This window comes from Lissotriton helveticus, chromosome 9 (genome assembly GCF_964261635.1).
Source record: "Lissotriton helveticus chromosome 9, aLisHel1.1, whole genome shotgun sequence".
In the NCBI taxonomy this organism is placed as follows: domain Eukaryota; kingdom Metazoa; phylum Chordata; class Amphibia; order Caudata; family Salamandridae; genus Lissotriton; species Lissotriton helveticus.
In genome coordinates, this window is record NC_136070.1 from 1274171653 (window position 1) to 1274185713 (window position 14061).

Here is a 14061-nt window from a genome sequence, read left to right on the forward strand (position 1 = left end):
AAGCAAGAAAATGTCCACATTCTAAAAGTGGCATTTTCAAACACAGTTTAAAAAACAACTACACTAGAAGATGTATTTTTAATTTCTGAGTTCAGGGAGCCCAAACTTCAAATTCTCCCTTCCCAATTGAAAGTTACACTTGTAAGGTGTTACAAGCAGCTCCAATGATACCTATGAGAGAGATAGTCCTTGTAATAGTGAAAAATAAAATTGGCATTTTCACTATTAGAACATGTAAAACACACCTTCACCTGTCTTACCTTTCACATACATTGCGGCCTGCCCATGGGGCTACCCTAAGCCTACCTTAGGGGTCCCTCACATGTAGAAAAAGGGAAGGTTTGGGGCCTGGCAAGTGGGTGCACTTGCCAGGTCGACTGGGCAGTTTAAAACTGCGCTCAAAGACACTGCAGTGGCAGGTCTGAGATACCTTTTTTGGGCTACTAATGTGGGTGGCACAATCGGTGCTGCAGGCCCACTAGTAGCATTTGAATTACCGGCCCTGGGCACTTTACTAGGAACTTACCAGTAAATCAAATATGCCACTCATGGATCACCAAACATAACCACAATTTACACAGGGAGCACTTGCACTTTAGCATTGATCAGCAGTAGTAAAGTGCCCTGAGTGCAAAAAACAGCAAAAACAAAGTGCAGCGCAGCCAAAAACAGGAGGTCAGAAGTAAAAAGACGGGAGGAAAAAACGCCAAAGAAGGCAGGTATTACACCCCGTCTCCCACTCAGGCGTCATGTTACCTGTTCGCTGAAAGACTGATTGTCAGATGGACAGCAGCTTTGGATTATACAAACTCTTTGTTTACTCAACAGAAGACTCCCCTCCCTGGTAAAGAAGAACTTAGAACCACGTGGGATCCATTGGGTCCCACCTTTACAATGATTTTCCAGACAGGTGTTGTTGATCTGATTTGGGGTGTTCCTTTTTAATGCTCAGACACAGCCTTGGTTCAAGGTGATGTCTCGCGCAGCAGGTGGGGACAATGCAAGCTCCAAGCAGGAGTAGACATATCATCAGCACAGTGGAATGTGAAGTGTCTGCACACGGCTGTCATCACACACCCTGAAGTAGCAATCAGGGAAAGACAAAGGGACAGGCCCAACCTAGAAATGTTCCTATCGCTAACAACATAAGCTGCACCCTCCTCCCGCTACCATAGAACATATGACAGCGCTCAAGAAGAACTAATCTGCAACCCCCTGCTAAAAGTTCCTCTTAGATTTTCTAAGGGTAGCCCCTGTCTCCATCCTCCAACACTTCAGTGTCTGGCTTCCAGCCTTCAGTTATAAGAATGAAGAAAATACATTCCCGCTGCCTGGGGAAGCTATACTTCAACCTCCATCTTGTGTCACATCAAACCAGAGACAATACAAGATGGATGCTGCTGGTGCCAGCCACCGTACGCTCACCACAACATGGAGTTTTACTACCACCCAAACCTCACAAGCACACACACACACACACACACACACACACTTCACATGCCCACAGGATGATGGTACAAGGGTCTATGGGCCACATGCATCAACCTATTTAGGAAGTGCAAACGGTGCGAATCGGTAAATTCGGCCGTTTGCGATTCCTAAATAAGTTTTTGGGATGCATCGTACATTTTTGTGAAATTCGCTATTTTTAGTGATTTCCAAAAATGCGATTGCTTTTAAGGAATCACAAATTTGCGATTCTTTAAAAGCAATGCATGATTGTTTTTCAAATTGCGAATTAGCAATTAGGGGGTGCAAATTACCACAAGGTTGAACCTCGTGGTAATTTACGAAAAGTTATGAAAATGCTCAAAAATGCATTTTTTAAACTTTCATGTTACAGACACACATGTCCTTAGGACATGTGTGTGTGAAACATGCACTTTAAAATACATTTCAGGGGTGCATGGGGGGGGTCCTTTGGACCCCCCCTCTGCACCCTTGCAATGCATCAAACAAATGGGATTCGCAAAATAAAAAAGTGCAAAACGGCATTGATTCATATGGGCCTCTAGGCCCATAGAGTAACAATGTAATGCCATTCCTTAATTGCGATTCGCAATTAAGGAATCGCAAATACCGAGAATTAAGAAATCCTAAAAACTTTTAGGATTTCTTGATGCATAGGATTTTGCAATTCCTAAATTGCGATTCCTTAATTTTCGCAATTTAGGAAATGCAAAATCCTACATTGATGCATGTGGCCCTATGTGTTGTGTACAAGTGAGGCCAGTAGGCACCACACTTTACCTGAACCATATAAAAGGCCTATTTACCTCTACAAGCCCTGAAATCTAGGGGCATATTTCTGTAGGTTTTGCATCGCCCTTGTGCCATGCAAAGGGGGGGGGGGGGGGGCAAAACCTAAGTAAGATTTATCCAGCCAAGCAAGGCCACCTTGAGTGGTCCAGAGCAACGCAGCGCAGTGCAAATGTTGTGTTGCATTACTTTGCCCAGGGAAGGCGTTCCATGGGTAGTGCATGGGTGTTCCCACTCATCCACCCATAGTTTGTGGCACATTCCCAGATTTACCAACACTGGGAATCCTGGAAATGTGTCAAAATGCTACACCTCCCCAGGTGAGGCTAAACAAGGAGAAATGTCTTTATCTCTCCACATTACTTCCTCTTTCTATGTGTGATTCATTCTGCAGCACACATTGAAAGAGGAAAATGTTTTTGTGCAGGAATGTGTTCCTTCAGGCACAAAAGCAATCCTGCTGTAGACACCCTGGCACAATGGTGCAAAGATGTCTGCGTTGGCCCAAGGCAGCACATTGTGCACCAGCGCTGGGAAATGACAGGAATGTGGCGTATATTGTTAAGTATGGCGCATGTTTTTTCCCTATCACGCAGCACAGCAAGGTGACTTCTTGTGCTGCTCTGCGTGATTACTTCATAAATATTCCCTCTAGTAGACACCGCTGCTTTTTGTCAAGAACCCACAGTATGGACAGTAGCCCTAGACAGACAGTAGACAAACGCGGTGACTGAGGCTGCGGGCATGAGATTGCGCTGCTGCTGAATTTTAACCTTTTGTAATAGCTGAATACTAGCTTACTTTTTAAACTGTGATTACAGCGCTTACGTGTATTTGTGCATTTGTTTATCGCATACCATTGGGCATTGGGCTCGGGCTTGCCTTACCTGTCCTCTTTGCTCTGGACCCCGTTCCGCCCCGGCATTGTGCCGTTTGTGCGGAGGGTCGCAGCTTTGAGCACCACTTCCTGCCCTTCTCCCCACTTCCGCCCTGCCTCTCCATCGTGCAGGTCAGCGGTCTAGCGGCTCACCTCTCCCTTGGTATATAATGGCGACCTGGCAGAAGCGCAGCGGACGAGCGCAGCGGGAGCGCCGACTTCGTGCCGAAGTTGGGCCAAAGTTAAGCCCGTCTGCACCCGTCCGCGGCCGGCCGGGGCCTGGGGCCATGCGTAATGCCCATCCCATCTCCTATTCTTTTTCAGACCTTTTATTGCTTCGCCGCCCCTTCCACCTAGCAGCTCATGCTGAACAGGCTGTACTAAACTGCGGTATTTCTGCCTCTTTAAGCACCCTCAGCCCTGTGACTCTGACTCCTTGTTCTGTGCCAAAATCCCCTCGTCTCTATCCACCACCGCTGGGGGTTACGCCACTGTCCGTGATATATCTTAATACGCGGTCACTGGTGAAACACCAGCTGGAAATCTTCCAACTATTGGACGAGAGTTCTGTGGATATTCTTCTTCTGTCAAAGACCTGGCTGACCGAAGACTCTGTCCCTGATATCCTTGCTGCCATCCCTGTCGGCTATTATATCTTGCAAGCTAATCGACCTGCGGGGCAAGTCGGAGGGGGGTGGCTGCTATCATTCGCTCCCAGTATGTTTTCACCACCTTAGTCTGTGCAGTGATTCCCAGAACCGATAGTCTCACTGTCAAATTTTTTTCCCCTAGGTCTTCCTTTGTTGTGGTTCTTATTTACCGACCCCCTGATTCCATGCCTCCTTTCCCCCGACAGTTTGGTGATTTTATTTCTCAAATTACTATCAACCATGCTAAGGTTATGATTATTGGTGACTTTAACTATTGGCCCTTTGATCCTCGGGAAAGTCACCTCTCAAAGGAATTCTCTGACCTCTTGTCAGGTCTAAATTACCATCAATACATCACAAACCCCACTCACTGTAAAGGCCACATTCTAGATCAGGTGTGGACAGCCAATCTGGATATCTCATCCCCTATTGTGACTCCTTGCTCTTGGTCAGACCACTATTTTATTTCCTTTGTTCTTAATTTGACCATTCCTATTCGTCCTCCCCTCTCGACCAACTTTATTGCCCGAAACTGGAAAAAAGCCAACCTAGAGGAACTTCATTCCATACTGGCCTCTACAATCCCTCCGACCTCTACTCTGGTGCCTGATCAGGCCTTCCTCCTCGAACAATGGCTATTATCTGCCTGTAATACCATCGCCCCTCTGAAAAACATCAAAACCAGGCGCCCTCACGACGCCCAGCGTTGGTTTACTGACCAACTGAAGGCAGATAAACTGGCCCTACGCAAAGCGGAGCGCCGCTGGAGGCGTAACTATGACCATCAGCTGAAAACCGAGTTCGTTGATCGCCTGAGAGCCTATAAAAAATCTATTCTATTGGCCAAAACTACCTACTTCTCCCAAGAAATCATGGAGTCTGCCTCTAAGGCAAAGGACATTTTCGCCATAGTGAAAGAGCTTTCTCTACCGGACCGAGTCACTCCTCAACCCCAACCTTCTCAATCCTTATGTGATTCACTCAATGTTTTTTTATGGATAAAATCACTACCATCAAGAATAACATTCCTTTGCCCTTATCCCCCCATCCCCCTTCCTTACCTCCCAGAAATCCTTGCTGTCTGGAGGTTTTTCCCCTAATTTCCCTTTCTGAGTTTTGTTCACTCTTGCACAAAGTGAGCTCCGGCTCCCCTATTGATTGCTGTCCCCCCCAGATTCTTAGGGAAGTCTTTTTGGCCTGCCCTGGTCCTCCCCTGGCCCTACTTAACAACTCGCTGGCTACAGGGGTGGTTCCAGATTCTTTTGAACAGGCAGTGGTGACACCTATCTTAAAAAAGACCAATGCTGACCCTACGGTCTTGAGTAATTATAGACCCATCTCTCTCCTCCCCTAATTAGGGAAAATTTTGGAAACTCATGTCACCCGAGGCCTGAGTGCCTTCATCGAGTCTTCATCTTTCTTGGAGGCCCAGCAAGCCGGATTCCGCCCTCTCCACTCCACCGAGTCGGTCATCGTGGCTGTCATGGACACCCTTAGAAAGGGTGCCGATAATAACATCTCCCAAGCCCTCGTCCTGTTGGACTTGTCGGCGGCTTTTGACACGGTCGATCATGCCATATTGATCGACCGTGTCAGGAACGCCGGCATTCAGGGCATGGCTCTGGAATGGGTCCGGTCCTTCCTGGATAGTCGCCTCCAGGCTGTGCATCTGTCTACTTTTTCTACCTCTTACTCTCCTCTGTCCTGCGGTGTCCCTCAGGGCTCCACTCTATCCCCTTTATTGTTTAATCTATACATGCAACCTCTGATTTCTTCTCTGCATAAATCTTCTGCTACCATCTTCAATTATGCAGACGATTTACAGTTAATTTTTCCCATTGACACCTCTCTCTCCTCTCGCACTATTTTTCAGTCCACCATGCTTGAGATCTCGGAATGGATGTCCCATAGCCAGCTCAAATTGAATCCTACTAAGACTGAGCTTGTCCTGGTAGGTGGAGCAGCTAATCCATGGAACGACAGCTTTTGGCCTCCTTCACTTGGGCCCCCTCCCCGCCCCGTCAACTCCGTGAAGAGTCTTGGCGTGGTCATCTCTAATGACCTATCTATGGGGCCCCAGATCAGTGCGGTTACGTCATCATGCTTCTTCCATCTACGCAGGATACGTAAAATCTGTAGATTTCTTACCAGAGACGCACTGATCCTTGTCATCATGGCCCTGGTCACGTCAAGGATTGACTACGCCAACACTCTGTACGCCGGCATTCCTGCATTCCTCCTTCACAGATTGCAACTTGTGCAAAATCAGGCAGCCCGCCTGGTTTACCATCAACCTCGACACCAGCACGTCACGCCACTCCTGCGGAGCCTTCATTGGCTCCCAGTGGCCAAGCGTTGTATTTTTAAACTGGGCTGTACAATCTTTAAAGCCCTCTCTGATCTTGCCCCCATTTTTATCTCCTCTAAATTGAAATGTTATGTTCCCTCCAGAGACCTTCGTTCTTCTTGCCACAATCTGCTGGTTGTCCCAAAAATTAAACGGAAAAAACATGGTGGCTCCTGCTTTTCCTTTTGTGCCCCTATGACCTGGAACTCCCTCCCGTCCACCCTTTGACACTGCCCTACCTATGACGGTTTTCGTAAAATGTTAAAAACTTATCTTTTTCAGTCGGCTTTTGAGTAACACACACCCCTGCCATCCCGCTTCTGTTATGAGCGCCATGAAACCGTATGGTGACCGAGCGCGGTACAAAACCTTTTAACATAACATAACATATCAGGATAGAAGGCACAGTCGTTGAGCCCCTTTGGGTCACAGAACAGTCTCTGGACCTCAGAATCATAAGGGACAGGCCCGGGCCTCTGGGCGCACACCAGATAAGTGGATACGTTGGGCCAAGGTCTGGTCCCTCAGGGCAGAGGTACACATTTGGTTACCATGTAGGAAGGGGACATTCCCATCCTAACACTCGCTCTCTGTTAGCTAGGTCTCCCTCTTACTTGTGTGGTTAGAGTTTTTGTGCTCCTCCTTTCAACATGATAAAATTGTTATACTCCTAATTTGGCACATTTAATTTACTCATAAGTCCCTAGTACATGGTGCCACGTGTATGAAGGGCGTGCAAATTAAATGCAACCAATGGACTACGGCACTCACTGTGCCATCAACTGCAGTGGCGCAGCAAAGGGTGTCTCCAGGCCAACCGTTGTAGCCTGGCTGTGCAATTTTAAAGCTGCAAATTCAACTTATTAAAACAGCCCCTTTTAACAGGCCTAAACCTTTTAAATATTACTAAGTCACCTCTAAGTAGCCTTTATTACCCATAAGACAGGGTGCATGGTATTTAAAGTAGGGCATGTAAAAGTTTAATGGTAAACATGGTCCTTACAGTGAAGGAGCACTAAAAGCTTTTTTCACTGTAGCAGGGTTGTTTGTTCAGTAGGAAATTACTGGGATACAATATTATGTTTGATAAATGCTCTCTCTGCATAGGAAACAGCTATAAGTTTGATTTTTGGACTTTGTGAAATATTTATTACAAGGCCAATTCAGTGGTCGGATCTGTAATAAATATTTTGGAAAGATGACTTTTAGAAAGTTACTTTTGCCCTGCCTGAAGTCCCTGTATGTTGGCTCTGCATTTTTCTCTCCCTTTTCTGCCAGCCTATATTTAGTATTTTAATAGGCATGAATGAGGTGTGAACTTACTCCCAGGACAGGGAAAAAAGGCCTTGGGTCTGGGGAGGTGCTGCCGTGTCCTTGACAGGATGGCCTGTGGGCTGAGCCCAAGATCTTGATTAACTTCAAAGAGGCCTCCTCCGTCACAAGCAGATGTATGTAACACCCAGGCCTGCCCATTGCTACCCACCGCCCCCAACCAGACTGGCCTTCAACACAGTGGGCCTCTTGTAGGCATCACAATGTAAGATCCTGCTTGAGTGTCAAGAGCTGCTTGACAGGTCTGCTGGGGCTTTTCATATGACATTTGGGGTATAATTTAAAGAAGGAAAACAGAATGCTAAAACAAATTGTGTGTGTTCACTGTCTAGTTACTGAAATCTCATGTTTGTTCTATAAGACGTGTGTCTCTGAGTTTGTTGGGGGTTGAGGGACTACCCGAAACAGGATTTAAGTGTTAGAGGTCGGAGGACTCTAAGATTACCATAATACACTCACCATAAACCACAGCCCCCAGGGCACATGTTTAGTGTGGCTGAAGACTTTGCCCATCTTGGAAATGCCCAAAGTGGGTAGGGTTAGTCCGGGAACCTTTATCCCACTGGTTAAGGCATCCGCAGGGGACATTCCCACCCACTAGAGCGTGTGAGGCAAAAATGTGGCATCTCCAGGCACCCAGAAGAGGTTTGAATCTGCTGTCTGAGACCTGGGAAGAGCCCTAAAGGACTGAATTAGCTTTCCCTCCTGTACTCAGGACAAAGAAGAGGACTCCAGGGCCATAATACTGACCTCTTGTTCAAGCTACAGGGATAGAACAAGCTCCAAGAGGCCGTTCCTGTAAATGCCCAACGTATGAGTGACACCTGGACTGGGACTGGACTCTGCGTGTCCTCCCCCGCCCAGTGAGTTTCTTAGTGGCTCGCCTGTGGTCGCGGGGGCTTTAAACGTGTACTCAGGTGGTGGATTGGGACTTAAGGGACTAAAGTCAGAAGATAAAATCTTTGGCCAGGACAAACCTGCTTAGTGTATCCGGCCAGTGCTCTATCGCGGTCAGCAACAAAGTGTGCCTAGGTCCTGTCCTGCCGTGACCATTGACTATCATTCATACTTTGTGTTTCTGGCGCTATTCCTACTTAAAATGTTTTAAAAATCATACCTCCAGTGCCCCATATTGGATTTTTGTCATTTGTATGTAATTTTTTAATAACATTTTACTCTATTTTTTTAATTCATTTTGGGATTTTTATTGATTTACATTTTGATATTATTATGTTAGTACTGCATAAATATTTTACATTTTGCCTGTCTGTTGTGAGCCATAGCTACCAGGGGGTTGAGCTCAGGTGAATCTAGTGACTTTGAGTGTTCACCCTGACAAGGATTGTGGTCATTAACTCAGGGGGGTACCCACCCCCCTCAACTAATACCCCAATTTCGTACAATGAGGCAGTTTCATAGGGTGGAGCACTGAGTGCGTAGGACTGTTCCGTCATACTTTTTGAATTATTTGTTAGGAAGGTAAGTTCTAGTTGTTTGACCTTAGGCATACCACTGGCTTTACCAAAGCGTTTGGATAGGCTAGCTGGCACCGCTTGTGGACAATGGGTTATCGCTCATGACCGGAAGTTGGTGAACACGTCAGTGGGTGTGGTCTGCATGACACAGTCAGAAGAGTAGGTGTGTAGCGCAGGTCTGCACCCTAAGCAGTTTGAAGATGGGTGTGGCTCCCCAGGGTAGATGATGTTGCAGGAGCCTGCAAGGGACACATAACCCGACCCTCCCAGAGATTCCATATGGACAGGAGTGGGTGGCACAAGGATACCGGTCAATTTAATGGAAGACCAGTGGGGACGGATAGGCACATGGGCCAGGCTCCCTGTTGAACAGCGTTGGGGTCACCAGTTTGCACCCATCAGTTCATACTCTCAGTGTCTGCACCAGCATGTCCTACACATTGCCAAGGAGCATCCAAACACAGTGAGAACTTTTACCTTGGTTGCCATGGTCACCATGGGTGATCACCTCAGGCAGCTATTGTCTGCTGAATCGGGCCTTTGACTTCCTCTGAACCGTCTGTCATGGTGACGAGAGATGGAGCAACCACCTGAGGGGAGAGAGGCAGAGCAGGTGAGTAAATGAAGGGAGACAGTGCAGACAGAGTGCATGGAGAGGGTGCAAGCATTGAGGGAGAGAGAGAGAGAGACCAGAGAAACAGAGGAGCGTCCACAAAGATGCGACAGGTAGTAAGATAAAAGAGAAGAGGCCTACAGGCAGCTAGCGACACAGGGGAAGAGAATGAGAGAACAGACACAGGAGAGAGAGACAGGGGGGTGATAAATGTTCTAACAAGCATTGGCAAAGCTAATAGGTCTCGCCTATACTATTGGCTTTGGCAATGAGTTTTGTCCTGTTGTACACCAGTGTGGCAGCTGTTTAGCGGGGCTAATAATTAGTGACACGGAGTGACCAAGAGGGGAGTGGGGGGGAGTAGAGTGTCGTAGACTGGATTTGTTGGACTAGAGTGTCACAGAGTGTAAATGGGGGCGTAGAGTTGAGTAGAGGGGAGTAGAGTTGAATGGTTCAGTGTCAGAGAGTATCATAGAGTGCAGTGTCATAGACTACAGTGTCGAAGAGCGGAGTGGTGTAGATTGAGTGTGGTAGATAGGGTGGAGTGGGTTGGAGTTGATTGAGGTAGTGGGGTAGATTGGAGTATCGGGGTAGAATGGGTTGGATTGAATGGACTGGAGTGTGGTGGATTGAAGTGGGTGGACAGGATGGGCTGGATTGGATTGGAGTGAGCTGGATTAACCCGTTCCGTGCTGCCGTCGGCCAATGGCCGACGGAGCCCCACCCCCCCTTTAGAACGCCCGCACCGCGGCGGAAAAAACGCCGCGGTTAAGGCGTTAAAATGAAGAGAGGTGAATTGGATTAGGGTGGATTGGAGGGTGGATTAGATTGGTTTGGGGTGGGGTTGATTGGATTGAGGTGGTGTGAATTGGATTGGATTAGAGTAGGGTGGTTTGGAGTGGGGTGAATTAGAGTGGAGTGAAGGGGGTAGATTTGACTTTACTGGAGAGGGGTGGATTGGAGTAGGATGAATTTGATTGGAGTGGGGTGGATTGGATTGGATTGGATTGGATTGGATTGGAGTGGGGTGGACTGGAGTGGGGTGGCTCGTATTGAAGTGGGATGGATTGGAGTGTGGTGGGCTGGATGGATTGGATTGGATTGAATTGAGTGGATGGACAGAACTCGAGTGAGGTGGGGTGGATTGGACTGGGGTAGAGTGGGTTGGATTGGAGTAGAGGAGAGTGGGTTGGATTGGACTGCAGTGAAGAAAGGGTGGATTTGAGTGGAGTGGGGTAGAGTGGGGTGGGTTGTAGTCGGGTAGAGTGGGGTGGATTACATTGGAGTGGGGTGGATTGGAGTAAAGTGGGGTGCATTGGAGTAGAGTGGGGTGGATTGGGTTGGGGTAGAGTGGGTTGGAGTGGGGTGTACTGCACAACAATGTGTTAAAGCATAATTTCAGAAATTACACATAAGAAAGAAACAGTGTCGCTTTGCAATAAAATACTCCTCATCTTTTCATGAGCAAAAACATGAGTGCAAAGTGAGAAAAGAAGACTTGGTGAAATAACAGAAGGAAGAGCAAAAAAGACAGGTAGGAAGGAGCCCAGAGAGAGGAAACAGAAATGTAATGAGGGAGAGGACCAGAGACATTGAAAGGCAGAGCCCAAAGAGAGAGAACAGAGACAACATCAGAGTGGAAATGAGGCTGCAAGGCACAGGTTCAGACAGCAGTTACAGTACCCATGAGGACACAAAGGATTTCAATTTAGATCTTCAAATAGATAAACAGCGGTCAAGAAATAAGCAATATAGCGGTCGCATTTGTCAAGCACCAAGGAAGTGATTATACTATACTGTTCCCAAATTAGCATTTATTCTGCAGGCATCAGCTGGAAATATATGGGAAACAAGCCAAACATCTGCTTGCACATCTTGTCCCCAAATACAACCTTTCCATTTTAGTACATGAAACTGTTTTCCCCCATGTCACTTTCATCAAACTTCAGCTTGTTTTCTTTTTCTGAACACACTTTTTTTGTAGTGTAAATTCCAAATCCAAATTTTCACTATCAGAAAATTCTCGAATGTATTCCCCGTAAGCAGCCTGCAAATTACAGTAATCATTCCTATTTTGTTTAGAAACACTAGCTTGTCACCTTAAGTAAACAAAATAGATAGATAGATAGATTGATCAAGGGTGATAGATAGATAGATAGATAGATAGATAGATAGATAGATAGATAGATAGATAGATAGATAGATAGATAGATAGATAGATAGATAGATAGATAGATAGATAGATAGATAGATAGATAGATAGATAGATAGATAGATAGATTGATCAAGGGTGATAGATAGATAGATAGATAGATAGATAGATAGATAGATAGATAGATAGATAGATAGATAGATAGATAGATAGATAGATAGATAGATAGATAGATAGACGGACGGACGGACGGACGGACGGACGGACGGACGGACGGACGGACGGACGGACGGACGGACGGACGGACGGACGGACGGACGGACGGACGGACGGACGGACGGACGGACGGACAGGTAGGTAGGTAGGTAGGTAGGTAGGTAGGTAGGTAGGTAGGTAGGTAGGTAGGTAGGTAGGTAGGTAGGTAGGTAGGTAGATAGATGGACGGACGGACGGACGGACGGACGGACGGACGGACGGACGGACGGACGGACGGACGGACGGACGGACGGACGGACGGACGGACGGACGGACAGGTAGGTAGGTAGGTAGGTAGGTAGGTAGGTAGGTAGGTAGGTAGGTAGGTAGGTAGGTAGGTAGGTAGGTAGATAGATAGATAGATAGATAGATAGATAGATAGATAGATAGATAGATAGATAGATAGATAGATAGATAGATAGATAGATAGATAGATAGATAGATAGATAGATAGATAGATAGATAGATAGATAGATAGATAGATAGATAGATAGATAGATAGATAGATAGATAGATAGAGGGACAGAAGACCGAGACAGAGAACACAGACAGGTAAGAAGAGGGCAGAGAAGCCAGAGACAGGGTCCAGACAGCGAGTGAGGTGAAAGGTACTGAGGAGGAAGACGAGAGGTGAAGCTGCAGTTCAACGGCACTCAAACTGAGGTGCAGCCACCACCCACAATGCCACCTGGGAGTCACTGAATGCCCTCATAGAATGCCACATGGCATGGTGCTCCAGCAATCAGTAACCTATGTATCTGATCCAAGCTATGGGGTCGTTTTAGAGCCCCATAAAAACCAGCGGTGCTCCTGGCGCCCGCCCCCACTCCACTGAGAACCATGGGTGGGGCTGGCTCCAATGACGAAGCCTTGGACCCGGAGACCACCTGTGAAGGGCCACCATGCCACAGTGACGCTCGCCTCGCCCCGCTCTCTGCAGGGGGGCTGTGACTTCCTTCCCCCACCTGGGTTCAACATGCCAGGCACAGCGGCCACCACCGCAGGGAGGACACTCCCTGCTAATTAGGGTTAATTCTTTTCTGTTCACTAAAACCAAACTCTTGCTTTGTAAATTTGTTTTCGGGAAATAAAATGCTCCCTCGAGGCCCGGGGGCTCCACTGAAGGCAGTCATCCTCGGTAGGATATTTAAACATGGTTGGCATTCTTCTACCATGGTGGCGAAGGCTACAGACGAGTTGAAGAAGACCCCGGAGGGGAGGGTGCAGGGTGAGCCCCGCTCCTGCAATGATCCCCTCAGAAAAGAATTTTAAAAGTTCACACCATGGCCACGAGGTATCAGTACCCCAGGGGCACCAGGTCAGACCCGTTTTGCTCCCCTGCTTTCACCACTTGCAAGTTCATCTTGTGGCTTTGGCTCAAAGAGGGAGTTGATGGAACTCCCCAAAGGGGACGTGAACAGAGGGATTGTAGGGGGGAATCCCAAAGAGAGAGCAGAGAGATACAAGGGAGGTCTGAAAGTGCATAGAAGGAGAGTGCAGAGAGTGGAGACACACAGGTCAGCGGCTGAGAGCACCCTCCTGGCGGCAGAAGAGGAAGTGAGGTCAGAGAAGACTCATGCATAGGAAGAGTGCCTAGATGCGCCCATTCAAGGTGGGAGGAGACCAGTGGTCCATGGTGGAGGTGTACTGTGTGTTGACACCACCATCACGTGTGAGGCTGAAGGCACCTACGGTCTTATGAGGGATGACCGGAGTGGTCAACCGTCTAGTGCAGGAACAATTTCACTTTGAAAGGTGGGCTTCATACCTATGATAAGTGGGCCATGTTCTGCCGTTGCACTAATTAAATGGTCACATACGCGGCGGCCCTTATATTAAAACTCTGAATCATAGATAACATGTATACTTTTATTACTTACCAGCCCTCATATTTAAAAACTTACCTTTAAAGGATGCATTGGAACATGTAGCAGGACTTTAAATGTGATCATAGTAAACAGTATGTGATTTTAACTTCTAAAGAGAATTCTATAAACTGGTGTAAACAGCAAAAACAATAGCAAGAAACTGTATTACAAGTCACTTAGAAACAAGCAAATTCTATCATTCAAATGGTATCATTAAGAATATCTGTATTTTG

General features: G+C 47.1%; 1 protein-coding gene across 1 annotated transcript in view; it reads right to left on the minus strand.

The window, feature by feature from the left end:
• Positions 1-14061, minus strand: part of TTLL3 (tubulin tyrosine ligase like 3) — a 162469-nt gene that overhangs the window by 104688 nt on the left and 43720 nt on the right. The window contains exon 2 of the mRNA XM_078661848.1: positions 9418-9530. Within this exon, the coding sequence (XP_078517974.1) occupies positions 9418-9438 (21 nt within the window). The 5' untranslated portion in view covers positions 9439-9530. The remainder of the gene's footprint in view (positions 1-9417; positions 9531-14061) is intronic.